Source organism: Eulemur rufifrons, chromosome 9 (genome assembly GCF_041146395.1).
Source record: "Eulemur rufifrons isolate Redbay chromosome 9, OSU_ERuf_1, whole genome shotgun sequence".
Taxonomy (NCBI): domain Eukaryota; kingdom Metazoa; phylum Chordata; class Mammalia; order Primates; family Lemuridae; genus Eulemur; species Eulemur rufifrons.
Genome location: NC_090991.1, coordinates 27,398,824 through 27,418,833, shown reverse-complemented (window position 1 = coordinate 27,418,833; position 20,010 = coordinate 27,398,824). Strand labels below are relative to the sequence as shown.

The window sequence follows — 20,010 nt, the reverse complement described above, 5'->3', positions numbered from 1 at the left end:
TCTCTTTGCAGTTCCAAGTCTTCCATGTAGGCGTCACTGCTGCTGGAACTTTGTAGATGAGGAGCCTGTATGATGATGTCCTTAACGTTTTCTATCCTTTCCTCACATAGAGGTAGCTACTGGGAATATCAGAGACAAGCTATTATTAAACAAGTGTCTCCAGTCCAAGAAGTCTCCTGTGGTAGGGAAATGAGAGGGCAGGCTATATCGCTGATATTTTTATAAACTCTAGTTTAAAAAAAAAAAATTCAGATGGACACATTATTTCAAGATTTCAAATCTTTCAGAACCAACTGACTCCTATCTCATCCCATTTATTCCCCTCCAGATACTTCTAATCAAGGTTACCATCTCAAACTTCCCCTAAACATAACAATAAAAATATTATGGCTGCAGAATTCTATGGCAATAGAAACTGACAAGGTACTGTAATTTGACAGTCTGTTTCCTTCCCATCCACTACAAAAGTATACCCCCTCCCACTCTTTCCTCATTCTCAGTCACCAGAATGAAGGGGCTGGAAAATGTTGGTCTGGTTCCTTTTAGAGCTGATTCCCCATTGGATACTGCCTGGAGGCCTTGGGGATGAATGAGAAGTTCTGGGGTTTGGATCAGCAGCAGAAGCAGGTAACACACCAGAGAACTGGTTAGCCTAAGACAGGAGGGAACAGAAAACGATGAAGAGTTTCTGATACACTCCTCAGCCAAACTGCTACAGTGGCCCCCATGTCTCCTATAATGTCCATTAAGTCTCTTTTGGAAAGAAAAATAATATGGTTCAGGAAGCCTAAATTTATATACACTCAAGGAAAGAACTAAGATGTAAACCTAAGGAATTAACTAGGTAAACGAAAACCTTTATGTTCTTGCTCTCACCTTGGACACTGTATGTCCTTTTATTTTTATTTGGTGCACAGCAAATCTGTGCTTCTTCCCTGCCTTAACACGTTCACTTCCAGGTCTCTGTAATGCAGCTCCTCAGTTTTCCTTCTCTGCATAGCCTCTCCTCCTCAGGGGCTGCCTTTCAAATTGCGGTGAAAATGAAGCTTCAGGATTATGAAAACCAGTACTTCATGAAGACCATTATTCCAATGACAATATTGCTGGACTCTGTTGAACTTCCTAGCCTGGGATCTAGAAACCCTTTCCCCAGCAATCTTTCATTCAGCACATCTGGAGAGGGGTTTCCCCATTAAAAGGAAGTAGAGGTCAAGTGAAAACAGTCCAGTTCTCATTACTAAAAAGCTGAAATTCTTAGTATCACTTTTCTTGAGGAAAATGGAAATTTTATCTCTATCCATAAGACAAAACCAGAAATCCTGATTGTTCCCCAAATTTCCCCTTAAAAAGAAGACTTAGCAACCTTTTAAATTCAGATGAAATTTTAAACACTGAGATATTTTCCAGAAGGAAAATATACAAAAGTTTAAAACAAGTACTCAAAAACAATCAGTTACAACTGTTAGAGGAATATAATAAAACCACTGTAATCAAATACTATATCCCTAGAAGGGGCACTTCTACTTTTAGGACAGACAGTATCTTTAACCACAAACAAAACGAGCCCCTCTTCAAGTCAGCTTCCACAGACCATATCCTGGGATCCAGTGAAAAGACTACTGATCTAAAGCCAATAAATTAATCCTTATGATAAACAACTTTCAGTTAGTGAATCGATGGTGTTACCTTCAAAACATGAATATCTGAAATGCTTGGTGTCTAAGCAAAAAATAAGAAGTGCCTACACCCACACAAAAGTCAGATCCCCAACTACCCTATTGAGATTTCTCTTCTGCCCTCCCCTACCCCAAGTTGTATGACCTCTCACCTAATCTTTCAGGGCCTCAGTTTCTTCATCTGGAAAATGAGAATGAAGTATCTATCTCACAGGAGCCACCTATGGATTAAACAAGAAATGTAGGCAGGGCGCGGTGGCTCATGCCTGTAATCCTAGCACTCTGGGAGGCCAAGGCAGGAGGATCGCTTGAGGTCAGGAGTTCAAGACCAGCCTGAGCAAGATCGAGACCCCATCTTTACTAAAAAAAAAAAGAAAGAAATTATATGGACAGCTAAATATATATATATAAATAAAAATTAGCCGGGCATGGTGGTGCATGCCTGTAGTCCCAGCTACTCAGGAGGCTGAGGCAGGAGGATCGCTTGAGCCCAGGAGTTTGAGGTTGCTGTGAGCTAGGCTGACTCCCCTGCACTCTAGCCCGGGAGAGACTCTCTGTCTCAAAACAAAAACAAAAACAAAAAACAGACAAAAAAGAAATGAACATAAAATGCTTAGAACACTTCCTGAAATATAACAGATGCTAAGTAAATATTTTTATTGGTGCTATTGAGTGGTTCTAGATTAAGTCTGGGGCTGAGAACTCTGCATTACCACCTCTGAGCCAGTTAATTCTTCCTTTCACTTTCTCTTAAAGTGACAGGTGTTCTTCTATCTCTCTATCCCTCAAGAGCCCTAAAGTAAATGGCCAAAGGGCTAATGACACATGACAAAGGAAGATGTCTATTAAGATCTGTTTTTCTGAAGATAGCTTTTAGCAGACATTAGAAAGCAACAGGATATATCCTTCCTAGTGTGGAGAAGATTTTAAAGTTCTGTGAACAAATTAAGGATTTAGATTACAGATTTAGAATCCTAGGAACAGAAAGTATCTCTGTTGTTGTCAGTTACCTGTACCCAAGTAAGACTGCACAACAAACCAAAAACAAATCAAACCCAAAACTTCCAGTGGAGAATATCAGTTAGAAACTTCAAATTGGCAAGCTAATGAACTCTTCATGCAAGAAAGCTAGAACAGACAATTAACAAATCCAATACTAAAAACCAAGACTGCAATATTTAGAAATACCAAAAAACACTGGGCAAAAAGAAGTGTCACTTTTCAATATCAGCCTCAATGTAAATGGGGACAAAAGGAGGACCAGCTCAAGCAAACTGCTTTTCCCCACCCCCGACAAAACCCCAAGCTTCTCGGGAGGAAAGCAGAAGCTAGCTCCTTCCCCCTCCCCAAAGTTGGATAACCACACTAAGGGCTTAAAGCCACTTGCCTGTGGCCCATGTGGTCAGAAGTGGGGTGTGTGTTTCTATTCTACCACCTAAAATGTCACCACTAGTTATTTCTGTTTTAACTGACAAGGTGAGGAAGGGGAAACATTTTTTTTTATTTTTCCCTGAATACCTTTTTAACTTCTTTGACAGCTGGAACATACTCAAAGAGAACCAAGGGACAAGGAACAAATCTGCCCATTTTCCCAATAGACATTGAGTTCAACTGGTAGTTAAGGGTTCTTAATTAAAATTAGCCCAGTGTGGTGGTGCATGCCTGTAGTCCCTGCTACTCGGGAGGCTGAGGCAGGAGGATGGCTCAAGCCCAGCAGTTTTAGGTTATAGTGAGCTATCATTATGGCACTGCACTCCAGCCTGGGCAGCAGGGCAGACCCTGTCTCAAAAAAAAAAAAAAAAAAAAGACAGACAGACAGACACACTCTTGCTTCTAAGAAAGGTCACACACCCAAGACTTCAAAAATGAGTCCAAAGCCATGGAAATACACTTATCACCTTAACTCTTCTTGAAGGACACTGGCAAAAATCAATGCTAACCCTGTCAGCTTCACCCATAAAGCATTTGCACAGAAATACTATCTTCTATTTTACAACTCTTGAATGACAGAGAATATCACACAAATAGCAAGCAAAATAGCATAGGCCACAAGAAGGAAAGAAACCAAGACAGGTCAAAAATATACCAAGTAAGAAATTCAATACAACTGGAAAACATACTCTCAGGCACCAACATTTCTCCTTTGGACACCTGTTCTTCACTGCCCTCAGATGCCCCAGACCAGGGTAATGGCTGAGCTTGAAAAAAGTTGATACTTAACAGATCACACAAACTTGGTGTGCCTGAACCAAACTACAAAGATCAGCTCAGTTCCATCATTGTGCAAATAGTCCAAAACATAAATTAAATCCTTATACACAAAATTTCTCTGGTATAGAGGTGAACTTCTTAGTGGCTATAGCCTCCACCCCAAACACATTAAAAGAGGGATGTAATGACACTAAACAGATGTGCCACCATCTGTATTGCCAGAAAAAACAAAAATGTTAGTCATGTGCAAAAAAATTTACTAATTGTCAATGCCTGTCCAAATGTTCTCCTGAAGAGTAGGGGCAGGGCATAAACATATGTATCAAGCGAACACTCTGCCAAGAAAAACATCTCTTCAGCTTTTTCTTCACTGGATCAATTTTATCTTCAGCTGAGGGTCCCTCCATTCTTGGTAGTAAAGGGAATGGGGAATAATGAAACAGGTGTTGGAGGAACCTACGTAGGATGTTCCCTGGGTGAGACAAGTGAGCAGCAGGGGCCTAAGACACCAATATGACATTACAAGATTAGCCGGACTAAGCTTTGGGAAGCCTGCTCCGTTCTAGCAAGCAATGCCAACAGATGGCAACACAAGGCCTGGACAGCATAAGATCCTGCTAAGGCTCCAAGTGAGGGAATTAACTCCTCAAAGGATATTGTTTCTTGACTCTGAGAAGTCTCTGAACTAGAAACTGCCACAAGTTCTACATTTAGTCATCTGGTCCAGGCATAAATGCAGGTAAAGGGGCCTAGTGAACCAGTTGTTAAAAGCTCTATACAGAAACAACTGTACTCGGCATTTACTCTTTAAGCTGTGAATAATACATCAAGCTTACCCGCTGCTATCCGCAAATACTACTTGAAGAACTTCACCCTTGGTTGCCTGAGCAGTGGCAGCAAATTCTCTGCTAGGCCTGAAGGAAGACCAGAAATCCTAGAGGGCAGGATAGATTTTGACCTGATGAACAACTTACTGAGGTACACAGGGAACAATCTAGAGTTTTCCTTTGAAGTACCTTTGGTCTCTAACAAAGCACCCAAGGCTCTACTCAACCGGCTAACAGAAGTTAATTATCCCTCTATCCCCAGGGCCTGACCCTGTTCTCTGTTAGCTTTGTTTTACTGACCTTAGGTAAGTCCCACCCCCTCAGCTTCCAGCTGTTTCCTCTTATTTCTCCAGCTTCCTCTTCCCGCCCCCCCTCCCACCTCTCCTTTCACTTTCTTTCCCCTTTCATTCAGCAACCAACGCTCAGAGAGCAGATGGCAAATAGTCAACCCAAGCCAGTGAAAATACTTCCTGAGCATCAGGTATAAAGCAAACCTAGAAACAGACACTGTGGGGTTTGGAATAGAGCATACATATTATTTCTGCCTTTTAGTAGTTTGTACTTTTAAGTGGCAAAGGCATACTTATTCCTCACATATGAAAGAATATTTCAGACTCATTTCTTAATAGTTATATAATATGGGACCAAAAAAAAAAATCTCTTAGTGGCACTTCTTAGGGACAAGAGGATTGCTTACATCACAACTGGTAACTTTTACTGCTACAGTAATTTGTCCATGGTCTCTTCCATAGCACATATAGGGAAATATGCTAAAGCCTGAGGAAGCCCCATATATGTTCTATACACATTTATTTAGCTGACGCAGTTATTCTGATCACTTAAGCACATGAAAGGGTCTAAGCTGGGACAACAATCTGTGATTAGACCTCTCACCAGAGAAGAACTGAGAAAATTCAGCGAAACTTTTGACTATTAGAGGGTAGGTTTGGGATTTGTTCCACAGTGATATCAACACTATGGCTTAGGAGTTTTGAGATGGAAACTCACCTGGCAAGAAAGGAAAGGAGCACCACAAATTCCATATCCCAAGTCAGTAGGTTCACTCTTAATTTAGGAGTCTCTCCCAGTGACTTGAAGAGCCCTGGTAAACACCCAGTCCTAGAGGTATCATATGGATGACAACTAAAGAGAAACAGCTCAGATACAGCCCCAAATTCAGGCCACGCTGAGAATTCCAACCTAGAAAGTTGTAGTGAAGATTTTGAAAGTCCAGCAAGGATACCCCAAGGACTAACTTACCGGTTCATAGTTAATTTTAATCAGCTTGAATACAAACAAAGACGTGTCTAACATAGACTCTCTCCTTAGAAAAATGGCTCATGCATAGCATTATCTCAGAACTATTATGGAAGCACTACTATTTCAATAAATAAAAAAATATTAGCACCTATTAAATGCCAGGAGCTGCCCTAGCCACTGGAGAGGCTTCTAAGAATCTCCTCCAGTGAAGAAAACAAGACTTGTAAAGAAATTATAAACCAGTTATAGACATTTGTACAAAGTGCTTAAGGAGCACTGGGAAGGAAGGAAATTTTTAAAGGGGCTATCTGCCTTATTGGTTCTCATATGTGATAGCTTTGACACTGTTCCACGTAGGGTTGCTGAATATAAAAACTGATACCTAAGAGACAGTATACTCAGGCTAAGTGTAATGCAAACATTTTTACTGTAAATTGGAAAGTGGGAGGTCACCACACGTTGGCTTTCAAAACTCATCTACCTAGAGTAGTTAACTTGTGGACCTGTTTTACTAATATAAATTTAAATGTATACTCAGCTATCAGAACAGATGCAGACATTTCTAGACATTTACCCTTCCACTGGTTCTTTTCTATACTCTTGTGGGGCTGCTGCCTAGTTAACTGAGTAGCTAGCCAGGCCCTGGCCACCGTGTGACCCGGTGTCCTGTGGGGCCAGCCTGAATAGTAGGGGTCAAAAGAAGGCAAGGGCTTCTCTGAGAGAGCTGGCTGCGCACTGCACACTGGGAAGGCAGGGAGCTAAGCATCTTACTTTCTTGCTGTCAGGCTCTGCGCCATGGCCACTGACTGACTAGATGAGCTCCTGATCTGGAATATCCCCTAGGTCCCAGGGTAAGCACATGGATCAAAGACAGCACCATGGGACACCCTGGTGGCATTAGGTCGATATTACAGGTGGTGTTCACTTGAGTCCAAGACTTACTCAACCCAGCAAGAACCTCCCAACTGCAAAGGTAGGCTGGCTTAAAAAAGCAGTGTGGTAGTAAAATAAATAAGAATTTATCAGAAGACCTGGATTCAAGTTCTGGGCCTGCCACTTTAACATTTTTGAGTCTATTTCCGCAAAGTGCAAAATGAGGCTAAATACCACTTGAGGATTAAAGTGAGTTTAAGTACTTTGTAAAACAGAGTTAGGTTAGCTATTACTTTCATTAAGATCAGGTATTTGTCCCATGGCCTTGCATCTTCCCCTCAAAATTTTCCATTAAAAAAGGTAGCAAGGGCATGAAACCTTGGGGTTACTATTTTAGGAATAAGCCCAATCTGACTGGAGCAGCACCCTGTCTCACATTAAAGATATGTGGCACACTTGCCTAGGATGTCATTAATGTATTTATTATTCACATGTATTAATGTACATGTACCAGCACACTGGGCATCTTGGTAGAAATATCAAAATGTTAAAAACACAGCCCTTGTTCACAGACTTTACTATGTAGCTGGAGGAAATAAAACGCAAACATGCAACTAGAGAACAGGTTAAAGGGAACATGCATATGTGACATACTATATAAGCATGCTGAAGAAAAGCAAAGCAGAAATAGAGTGCAATTAGTGCGAGAATGCTTCAGTCATTAGCTCAAGGGGTGGAAGAATTTTTAACAGCAAAAGGAATGAGGCTAGCTTTTGCAGGATTTGGGAAGTGGAGTATTAAATATATGTATACGCTGGGTCTCTTGGCCTTGAGACAATTGCTTAAGCTAGCTGATCCTCTCGTCCGCCTAAAGGTCAGGGTCAGGGTCCTAAAGTAAAGTCTAAGATTCTTTCCCAAGCCAAGGAATAATACACATAATATCCAGTCTCTTCACTATAAATAAATCTACTATAAATCTATGTATTAATCCTTTATATGAATAACTACTAACCAAAAAAAAAAAAAAAAAGGAACCAAAATGATTCAATCTCAATGAGAAATCTGCAGATTCTCACTGAGGCAGGATCACTAAATTCAGAGGCGACTTAAGCTTTCCTCTGTAAGAATCAAACTTAAGAATGAATGATGGAAAAAGGATACCCAGCAGGAAGCAGCAACAGAGGGAACTGCTTAGTCTTTTAGGAGACAGTGCCATCAATTCTTGATGATCTGTACTGAAAGAAGTGTGCACAGCTTACAAAACTTCCTTTTTGATTTTGCAAGACCAATTTGGGGGGCAACATTTACTTTTGAAATTATACTTGGACTTAGGCTAACATTTAAATTCACTGAATTTTCCTGGCTTCACATCTGAGGAGGAATTATTTGATCCAATGTTAGGATTAAAATACTTTCTCCAATAATCCACCCACAGTTAACCAATAGTTTGTAAAATATGGACTTCTACATAGCTTCTTTTGGGGGTACTAAGTTCTTTCCATGCGTTGTCAATCCATATAAACTGTCAGCATTGCATCTAGCTCATTGGGAAATACAATTATTACACAAATTCCATCAGATAAGAAAAATCAACACACACAAAACATTCAACAGTAATGAGATGAATTATGAGGCAACTAAATGCATCTTGAAGAGAGCCATTAAAGGGCTTTAGCAGCTTGCTTAGTTTCAGGAATGAAGTGTGACTTGAGCCAAACCTTTGAGGCTTTGAGGAAGCAGGGAGACTGCCAAGGGGGTAGTGTGTCTGAAAATATAAGCAGATACACAGAAGGGAAACCAAACATGGTCAGTATCAACCAGAGGAGGGGAAGATATGACTAACAACAGTGATAAACTTGAAAGATGGAATATAACACTGTTGAAAGGGAATGACATGTTTTAGGAAGCTGAGTTGATGCCCAGGATGGAGACTGGCATCACTGACACCAGTTAAAACAGTTCAGTAATGAATTTGGGTGCACACAAGAATGCTGATAAGGCAACTGAAGATGGGAGACAAACCCAAACAGCCTTTTAAAGTCTTATTTGACAAGTAAACAAATCTTTAGTTTAGCCTAAGTCATAGACACAATGGCACTGTGGCTAAGACATAGAACTCAACTATTTACTATTTTTAGAGCACAAAAGAGCCATTTTGGTTTTCTTTGTAGTGTGCTTGCAGCATACCCAACCAACGTTTTACATTTCTAGTCTAAGACATGGATGTCCCTCTTGGTTTAATATTTTATAGCCCGAAGTTCTAGGCATGCCACTGCTAAGTGTAGGAGAGATTCAGCCTAGGCCTTCCCGGTCCCACTTAAAGACTGTAAGCCCCCTTTGACTGATGCTGCAGTGCATTCCTATGTATGAAGCCTTAATAATTGCTGCAACTTGAAAGCTTATCCCAAAATAACATACAAAGACTCCTCTAATACCCAGCATCTGAGGGAACAATTCTATCATGACTTCTAGAACTTTAACAATCACCAAGTTCAGCTCTTTTCTTTTTACAATGGGAATTCTGGATTTTCATTTGTACAATTTGTGGATTCAGAGTGCCTCTTCACAAGTTAAATTATCAAACGGACACCAGAACATTTATAGGATTAAGGACAGGCTTAATCAATCTAGTGCCGTTTCAGTGCTCTCAAATCCAATTTGCAGCAAGGCTACTAGTCAACAACTACCTCCTGTAGTCTCCTTTGCAACATAAAGTGTTAACTTAGCAGGCAGGGAAGTCCTTACTGTGTAAACTTGATTCCGTTTTCTCTCCTGCAAAATGTGTCCATTTTTAGAATCATTCTTCAAAACAGACAAGTTTCTGACATTAACATCTTAAGGCCATTGCTCCCACATCCATCTTTTTGATGACTAAATCCCATCATGTGGGCCCAAAAAACTTTGTTAATACAGTATTCCTAGTGACAATTTATACTTTAAACAGGAGAGAAGTTTGTGTCCTTTCCATTTTTATGATGTAAACCTGGGGGAAGGGAGTAATAGAAATGACAAATTCTGAAGTGCTTAATTAGCAAGTTTTCAGCTCTGTTAAAGGGCATTAAGTAAGCATGTCAAGAAAATTGTGTGTACTTTTTTATCACAAGATACTCTGCATCCACTAAAGGCCTAGAAAATAGAAAACAGCTAACTTGGCAAGTAGAATTTTAAACAAATTATCATTAAAACCCTTGGTAATGCTGAGAAATAAGATCATTATTCCCAAAACTGTTTCACACCATGAAAACAAACAAGGGTCTCTGAAAGCACATTTCTTTTGTAGTATATGACCAATTTTATGCCTAGATTTTTCTTTCTACAGCATGCCTACTTCTGTACCCAATTCTCACATTCCTAGCCTTACTATTTCATACCTGGAGATGTACAAGGTAGGCAGAAAACAAGCAGACTCATGTCTTTAGCATTTTCTTCTAAGTCTCAGAACCTAAATGTATTTTTCCTTAGTTATAGGATTTGAGTACCTGGTAAGGTAAGCTCTGTTTAAAACCTAAATGAGGCCAGGCGCAGTGGCTCCACGCCTGTAATCCTAGCACTCTGAGAGGCCGAGGCAGGCGGATCGCTGGAGCTCAGGAGTTCAAGACCAGCCTGAGCAAGAGCGAGACCCCGTCTCTACTAAAAATAGAAAGAAATTAGCTGGCCAACTAAAAATATATATAAAAAAAATTAGCCGGGCATGGTGTCACACGCCTGTAATCCCAGCTACTTGGGAGGCTGAGGCAGGAAGTTCCCTTCAGCCCAGGAGTTTGAGGTTGCTGTGAGCTAGGCTGACGCCACGGCACTCACTCTAGCCCGGGCAACAGAGTAAGACTCTGTCTCAAAAAAATAAATAAAATAAAAATAAATTAAAAAAACCTAAATGAGCTGAGTGTGGCGGCTCACACCTGTAATCCTAGCACTAAAGTTGAGGCAGGAGGTTGCTTGAGTTAAGGAGTTCAAGACCAGCCTGAACAAGATCCTGTCTCTACCAAAAAAAAAAAAAAAAAAAAAACCCACCACAAAAAAAATTCACCTGTAGTCCCAGCTACTTGGCAAGCTGAGGCAGGAGGATCCCTCAAGCCCAAGAGTAGTGAAGTTGCAGTAAGCTATGACTGTACCCTATCCTGGGCACAACAGAGTGAGACTCTGTTTCAAAAAACAAACCCTAAATGGATCCAGAAGATGAAAATGAATAAAACAAAAAACACAAACAACAAAAAACTTTGCCCAACGGATAGGAAGGCAGAGGTAAAGTTACAGGAAGAAACTTACCCAAACCATCTAATTTAGATCTGATGCAGAGAGGATGAAGGTGGTTGGTCTCCACCTTGCTGTACATATTTACAACAGGGATAATTTCCCGGTTGATTGTGTCAGAGCTCCCTCTAGTGGCTAAATGATTTTTCCCCCAGCATTTACTCCAATGAATAACAGAACATTGTAAAAAAATTACTAGACATTTTGGCATCCCTCCAAATTAATGTTTTTGTTCAAAGTGTATTTGGTGGGGATGAGTATTGTATCCTAGGAATACTGAGTCTCGATTTCTACTATTTTCACATTGTATGGTGTTATATGGTGACAGGAGTTAAGACACCTTTTGACCTGGTGCTTGGGTATCATCTCCTTTGTACTCTTAACAGCTGATGACAAAGCACCCAGCTGAACTCTGATGTGTTCTAACTACCTAAATGGTAACTTTCTTATGAAAAGGCATGTATGACTTTTCCCTCCCTGAAAACCCAGCCTGGCACCTATTAAAATGTTGTAAATTATGAGGTTACTCCTGCCTAAATCTAAATGTCAAAAACTAATTTATTCAATTTATTTTCTGTGTACTACTAAAGCATTAAGCGATTTTTATAACAGAAAAAAATCCTCCCCTGGAAATCTACAATCTCACAACCATTTTCAGGTTTGTCAAGCATAGCTTTCAAAGCTGGCAATGCAGCACTCCCGAGTTCTCAATCACAGGAATAAGGAAGTGCTGGTTTCTCAAATATGTTCTAACTTCTTTCTTGGGTCTATATTTAAAACCAGTTAGTTTGCCAGCATTACTATTTACTCAACAGACAATCACAATAGATACAATGAATAGATGTTTTCCTATCTCTTTACTTCATGCCAATAATCCCAGCTTCTCCTATAGGATCAGACTGGACAATGTTCCTGTTAAGTACTGAAACAGAAACAATTACCTCAATAGAATATATTGTACTGTATACTCTAGGATGGCTGAATATTTCCATATTTCCTTCAATAGAGTGTAATTGTTGAGTCCACACCGTAGAAGAATAAAGAAATGTTTGTCATACCTTTTCTTCTTGTGGTTGTTTCAGCCTAAAAAATGGGGAACTTATCTCAATTAATAAAGGACCTACAGTAACAGGTCTTTCAATCATATACCCAAATTACACACAGAAGCATTAGACTTGTGTATTCTAGTACAGTTCTACAATCCCTTATCCAGAACTCTCAGAGCCAGACGTATAGGATTCAGAGCTATTTCTACTTTAAGAAAGTGTGGTATATATACCCTATATTATGTAATGCCCTCAGCAAAGTCTGTGGCAACTGTATGTAATGAATAATCAAGCCACATCAGTATTTCCGCAGGAGAAGTTGAGTCACACTAAGTGCAAAATGAAGACATCAATTCTGGTCAGGTTTCACATTCTATTACCTCAACAACAAAAAATCTTTTCAGTTTTTTGGATTTCAGAAAATGGATAAGAGATTGTGAATCTGTTTTCTGTCTTTGGGCACTCTTCTTATGTGCTGGAAGTAAGTTAACACAAATGGTGGTTATGTTACAACAGAACTTCAGTCTTAACAGCTTCTCATTTTTAAATTTTTTATGGTAAATACATAATTTCATTTGTAATTTAATTACAAACTTCATATACAAAGCAAAAAGGCAAGCATAAGAAATTCACCATGACCACAGAAACCTAAAAATACCAGCCCTAATGACCAAAACAATGTTTCAAAGACAAAACTGAGGAGAGTCTAGATCAAACTCGAGCACTGCAATAGATGGATATATAAGCACTCAAAATTTATTTCAAATATAAAACAAGAAGCCATTTTAAACGAATCTATTCACAATCCAAACAGTATTTTTAAAAATATTAAACTTAGCTTAGTTTTTAAAAATTCAGATCCCAAACAATTAGGAATCAGAAAATCAATTTCTTACCTTTTGATTCCAGTCAGATGTAGGCTGAACAGCAATGTGGGTTATTCAATCTGATGTTATGAAAAATAATTGCTTCTTAAAGAGACTTAAGTTTTTCCTTGGTTAGAAAATAATTATGGGCTCCCTACAATATTCTAAACGGAAATACATAGGTCGATAAGGCAAAAAAAATTCGAGAGCTTTCGTAGTTTCAAAAGGGTGTGACTTTCTTCTGACAATATGGGTAGAGGTTTAAGGGTCCATTTCCTAAGACTACAAACAGAAATCTATATTTCCTGTCAACAGCTTTTAGTTTAACTACAAAACCTATGCCCTTTGACCTTTCATACATATGCACCAAAATCTCTATAATCTCCAAATTCAGTCTATATAGTAGATAAAGAGTATCTTCTATCTCATTTCAGTCTGGGGTCAGTAAAGCATATCTTTCAACTTAAATACACTCAACCTTGAGTGAAGGCTATTTACATTTTTCAGCCCTTTGTTTGCAAATATTCAACAAGTGCAAATGAACCTAAATCTAGCTCACATTAACCTTCCAAAAGCATCTTTTTATCTTCCCTTTAATAATCTGATGTTTAAAATGAATTCCACTCCTTTAACAGTTTAAAACATCAAGCATGTCATATAAAATTATAATTGCTCAGCATTTTTTTAAACAGTGAATCTTTTTGCTTCTTGGCCATTATATTTAATTCTTATGAAAAAACTAAAACTACTTAATAAATTTATACCAAGTACTTTTATTTAGTGAAATCCTAGTTTTGAATTTAACACCTTTCTCCTGATATTCCACAGGTTCATTAAGGGGTACTAGTTGGGTGACCTTATATAAATCTCTTGGAGCCCAGTTCTTCCACTACCAATTATTTCTTGTTTCCCCTAGGTTTTAAATCCTGTCACCTGACCAAGTACCTTAAATTCAGCTTCCAACTCTGATTAGCACCCAGGGGAAATGTTAGGTTCTAGTTATTTCTTTTGGGTGAAGAATGGTTTGAGGGCTGTGACTAGCTATGGGGGGTGGGGGGGAGGAGAAAAACTGGGATTTTTAAAATCTCCCCCATCAAGTTGAAGATTTAGCAACCAGGGAGTATCAGTAGAAAAATACAAAAACAGCATATGACAAGATATAATCATGGCTTTGGTACAGAATACCAAAGTTTTGGGTACAAAATTACCTTATGGTTGAGATGGGTTTACAAGGCAACATTCTGAAGAATGCCCAGGTTCTTACTAGCAATGATTTCACCCAAATAAGCAATTAATCTTCTTGTGCATTATTCACATTTCAAAAAAAAAGTGATTTGTGTTGAGTTCTAATACATCTATACTGAAGTTTAACATTTAATACTTACCAATTTTTCAGATTGAGTTTCATCGAGAACCTCAAAAGCTATCTCAAAGTTAACATTAATTTACTGGACATCAACCAGTTTTGCACAAAAACCTGTACTGTCCAAATGACCACCAAAAATAAGCAGCATCTAAGTTTTTAATCACTTTTTAGCAAAGCTGGAGCAGCTTCTATTTCAGATTAGATCACCCTCTCATTTACCATTACATACACAAATGCCTTAGTCTCACCTTTTATCTTTCCCTGAAGACTTTCACAATTAACAATAAGAGATGGCTAACACCATTTATTACATATTGCCTTTTAAATACTTTTAATTTACTAACACATAAAACACAAGAGACAGAATCTTATCAATTTAAAGGATTAACTGATAGACCCAGTTAAAATCTTACATGAAGAGGAAAAAGGACAACCATGCATAGTTTTTTAAAAAATGTTTATTTTTTTCAAAGAAAAACGGCAATAGCCAATTGGAAACCTACTTATTCTTCAACTCCAATTTTGTTTTTTTTTAAATTTAGAAGTGACTTACTGATTTACTATTTTAAACAAACCCCCCCTTTCCCCTTTACATGTTTACCATCTACTCGTGCTGAATCCTTCCAAGGAGATTGCTCCAGCGTATATCTCCAGGTCCTCGCTTTGCTCCTTTTACCAAAAAATGCAAAACACAATTCCATCGTGCATCTTAAGGGCTCCAATCGTCAAAAATAGGAAAAAGAAAAAAAAAAAATCTTTGGAATAGCCAATTAAGTTGAATAAAAAAATCCACACGAATGCGGTTTGGTTGGGGCAGGAATCCACTCCTATGTTCCTGGTAATCTGATCCCGCTCCATGAATCCTTGTAATTCATCCTCCCTATCCTATCCACATTATGATTTGAATCCAATGATCCAGCTCCAAGGATTGGGATCCAGTGAGCCCTCTCCAATCCAAACCTTTATAACCAGCAAAACCAAAAAAGAGGAGGCAAAATGTTAGATACTGTAATCAAAAAAGGTTTCTGGGGAATGATGAGTTATGTCTGTCATCAGTTTAACAGATGTACATCAATAACTATCAAATTCCCCAAAACAAGTTTCTGAATGGTGTTCAGATAAATTTTTAGAAACTTAATCATCATAGAGACTAATTGGAAGAAGCATTTTATATTTACAGTTCAACTGATAATGCCAACACTTGTTACTGTACAGCGTATTACAGGTTTTGTGGTTGCAAAAAGTTATGTAGTTGAAAAGTTTACTGGTATTGCTACCCACCTAAATCTAAACTAAATCTAATACTCCCATCTTGCAATTTAATTTGTAAATTAAAGTGTTTTAAACATATGAATCAATTATGAATATTAGTTTAAAGGGGAAGGTGAGACTTAAAAGTATTCCCAACTAGATTATCTACACCAATACACTGGAATTCTATATTTTGCTTTCATTTTGTCTTAAAAAAATGAAATAGCAACGCTCTACCAGTCACACAGAGGACATGCAGATTTAGCAGTATTGATATTATACTCTATCTCGTTGGAATTAAAGACACCCTGTACCCACATGTACACCAACAGCAGGTCACACATTAACAGTTGTAACTAAGTACTGTGACAAATTAGCCAGCTCTTCCCACATTAGTCCCTATTAAAACAAAAATGGGGGGAAGGGAGCAAAATAAATTGTTACAAAATGGGCAATTTTGCCACAATTGCCAGGTTTAAAGAGAAAAGCAATTGTAGCTAAAGGTAACTGCATAAAATGTTCAAGTATTTTAAGGTACACGAATATAATCATTTTTAACCCTTGCCTTTTAGTATAAGGTCAATACTGCCAATTTCATCTGTGACAATAGCACTTGGAGTCATACCATTGCCTCCATTATTGATCTGATCCTCCTCAATCCTCCTTTTGACAATCCTAAAATGATTGAAATGTGCTCCACAATCCTTAATCCAAAGCATTCTTAATCCATCTCTTCAGATATGTCTACAGAAAGACACATGAAAAGCAAGATAAACATAAGAACTTCCCCAGATAAGATAACCACAAACACCCCCAACATCCCAGTTCACACAAACCAGAGCAGAAGAGACATTTACACAATCACAGTCTGAAGAGTATGGAGAGTTAACTAAATTTAAACAATCCTGTCTATGACATCACTTAAAATACAATTTATCAAAGACATAAGGGGAATGTAGATGTTAGGAGCAAGGGGATATTACACAAGAATGCAATTCAACACTTTAGCCCATTCTAAACAAAACAGTTTGAATTAAAAAATGAAAAGATTGTACTGAATAAAGGAAAACTGTATACAACATGGGTTCTACAAAAAGTGTCACCAATCATCTTATGTACGAGAGCGAGATCTGCTATGACGGGGAGAATAGCGTGGTGATCCTCTGCTTCTCCTTGGGGAGTAACTGCGACTCCTGCTGTTGCTTCTGCTACGGCTTCTGCTACGACTACGGCTTCGAGATCGAGATCTTCCATAACTTGGACTTCTGGGCCCATCAACTTTAACCCGGATGTAGGCAGTTTCTCCCTATTGGATAGACAGAACTTTCCATTGAAAGATCTAAGCTTTCACCTGTCTTCAGGCATGCTGAATGAATACAATGTAACCACAACCAGAAACCTGGCAATTTACTCGGACACCCTTGCCTGAATCCTTACCTTCAAATTCCACTGTTAACACCATTGTATCCAATTCTGGCCAAAGAAAAAAATAAGTGTATAACCTACCTCATGAGATCTAAACTTAGTGTTATCCAGTTTTCGAACTGCATAGGTCATATCTTCTTTCCGTACAAACTCCACGACACCAGTGCCATCTCGGTAAACATCAGCATAACATACATCACCTGCTTCACGCATGTGATCCTTTAAATCCTGCCAGCTTCCACTTGGAGGCAGTCCTGAAAAAGTGATTTTTTTTCTTAATACTAATTATCCTAAATTTCACATTGAATTTAATACGTACATTAAATTCTTAATGATTGTACATTAAAATACTTAATGATTGTACGTAAGTGACTACAGGTAAACACCTGGTAGGATTCCGTAATACTAGAGTCCAAAATCATTTCTAAAGCACATTCTAGTACCGCAACCTAATTTGGTAAATCCGCACCTTGTTTACCAAACTCACCCAGAAACTAATAATTTAAGACCTAACGTGAAAAACTTGCAATTTTTAAACCGGTCACACAACGAAAAATTTTAAGTGGTTTCTATCCCTTCTCATCAACCCACACAAGCAGTCAACTCACCAGAGACAACCACTCTGTTTTCAGAACGCCTGGATGGAGGACCATAGCGGCCTCGGGGAGCTCCGCCACCTCCACCCCCGCCGCCGCCTCGGCCCGTACCACGGCCGCTTCGAGGAAACTCCACCCGCAGACGGTATCCATCGTAATCATAGCCGTCGCGACCGTACACCGCGTCTTCCGCATCTCTGCGCGATCACAGAAAGCAAAAGGGATGAGAAAAGAAACCGGCAGAAGCTAACTCGGTCTGGAACCAGCGACCGCCCCCCCCCCCGCACATGCGCACCCGAAGTGGAAGAGCCCACATGCGCTGCATAATAGGAATGGCCCCTCCCCCACCCAGAAACACGCCAGGATCCCAAGCACTACACCAGACCTCAGCGCCTCAGTTTTCCGCTCTGTGTATGCTAAAGAGCTCTGGGGACGTCCAAGGCACCAGAGCCGCCACATCAACTCGGCTCCTGACTCGACTAGTGCATGGGCGATGTCGTCTCTCCAACCTCTCTAAAAGCCCCCCCTTCCTCATTCTCTACCTTAAGGCCTTTGGAGCCCTCCCCAACTACTCCAACCTATTTCATCAAGGAAGCAAGCCCCACGCCGCCTCACCGCGGGTCCTCGAACTCAACGAAGGCGAAGGGCGGTCCTCCGCGGCGATTCTTGAGGTCGATGTCTCGGATAGCGCCGTATTTGTAGAACACGTCCTCAATGTCCTTGGTTCGGATGTCTGGAGGTAAGTTGCCCACGTAGATGCGGCAATCGTTGTTCCCTGCCGGGCCACGAATCACACCACCTCCTGACATGGCGGCGGCGAAAAGCGCGGACTCGAGAACGGGCCTTCCCACCAAGCCTAGCGCACAGCAGAGCGAGCCCGCAGCGGCACCACGTCTCCCGCGGCCTCTCCAAAATGGCGCCTTTATCTGCTCGGCGCACGGATATGGGGGGAGAGAGGAAGAGAAGCGGTAGGAAATAGCGATTCGATTTCAATACGCACGCGCCAGAGCGCAACCGGCGCTGCGATTAGCACGCTCACGCACGCGCGCGAACGCACGACGTCACCCTCCGCCGAAGGGGGGAAAAAAAAGTCCACTGCCTTCCCGATTTGGCTTGGCTTACTAATGGAGTGACTAGCCGTTTGTTAAAAATTAAAAACAGAATCTTCGTTAAAGGAGTTATTAACCCCTGTCAGTTCTTGAAGGATAGTCAATTTCCCCAGGAAAGAACCTTTTTGAAAGAAATTCGGCGCCATCAAACGACTTGGTGAAACCTAGCTTAGAGCCTTGTCCCACTATGCTCTGCGGCACTAACGGCCTTTGGCGCGAAAGGCTCAGGGGCGGGGCCACAAGGGGCGGGACCGGTCGGTTGCTCCGGAAACCCGAGCGTCTTCGCAGAGTGCGTCTAGTCCGGGAGCTGAGCTGTAGGTCATTCAACTGAGAGCCGGGGCGTGGATTTGTCTTCCCGCCGCTTCCTCGAACCGGCCGCCGTGGCTGCTTAGACAAGTGTCTGATTTAGATGAACTCAGTTTAGATTCCTTAATAAATGCTCTTCATTAAGTACCGTTCCACCTTCAGTTCAGAATTTAGTCTTGCATAGCTCAATCCAACATTCCTTGTGCTAGCGGCGGTGGGTCATACCCTGATCAGTAACTGGTGGTATTTGCCAACCAGGAGGCGTGACAACACCGTACGGCCTCCAGGACCCCGACCTCTGTTTCTCTTGTTAATCGCCTATCACTGGGCCAAGCGCAGAGGAGAAGCTCAGTGAACTCTTGCAGAATGAATTGTGCCTGTTTCTCCGCCTTTCAAAGAATGAGAAAGAAAAGGGGTGTGTGTGTTTGTGTAGAGTCCTGAAGTTAATCCCTTTTTCAAAAGTTTCCTGTAAGAGTTATTTACATACAAGGGTTTTGAACTCATTACCAGGCCTCTCAGGTAATAATACAAATGAGCAAAATAGATATGAGAACCATAAACACCGGAGACCATAGTTGCTGCCCAGGACTATGGTGCAGCTTGCATGCTGGCCGGAGAGATAAGAATATTTTACATTTTTTCCAGAAAGCTCTGAAATCTGGATTTTTATGTGAAATCCTGGGATTTTTAAATGTTGGTAATTGAATTCAAATTCAAAACAAAACTCTGCAGTCGTAAATATGCTAAAACAGATCTGTACCTGAGTTTAAGGATAATTTTCTTCATATTATGTATTTATGTACAAGAGCCCCTCTCCCCAAAGAGATACCATAAAACATCATTAAAACTAGATGAAGAAATCTTGGGGAATGTGAAAATAAGGGAGGGACTAAAAAGTAATGCTAAGGTTAGTACACAAAATGGCTGCAGTGAGAGCCTGTTGAATT

General features: G+C 40.1%; 1 protein-coding gene across 2 annotated transcripts; it reads right to left on the bottom strand.

Annotated features, from left to right (window-relative positions):
- Nucleotides 1-14,860: 14,860 nt before the first annotated feature.
- SRSF1 (serine and arginine rich splicing factor 1) lies at nt 14,861-18,520 on the bottom strand. Of its 2 annotated transcripts, XM_069482354.1 has the most exons (5): nt 18,264-18,520; nt 17,661-17,845; nt 17,134-17,306; nt 16,747-16,933; nt 14,861-16,371 (listed from the first exon to the last, which is right to left on the bottom strand). In XM_069482354.1, exons 1-5 carry the CDS (start codon nt 18,455-18,457, stop codon nt 16,349-16,351), a joined length of 762 nt encoding a protein of 253 aa, XP_069338455.1. In that variant the 5' UTR covers nt 18,458-18,520; the 3' UTR covers nt 14,861-16,348. The 2 variants fall into 2 exon arrangements, with proteins under 2 accessions (XP_069338455.1, XP_069338454.1); XM_069482353.1 differs by lacking the exon at nt 14,861-16,371 and having other exon boundaries at nt 16,667-16,933.
- Nucleotides 18,521-20,010: the final 1,490 nt, after the last annotated feature.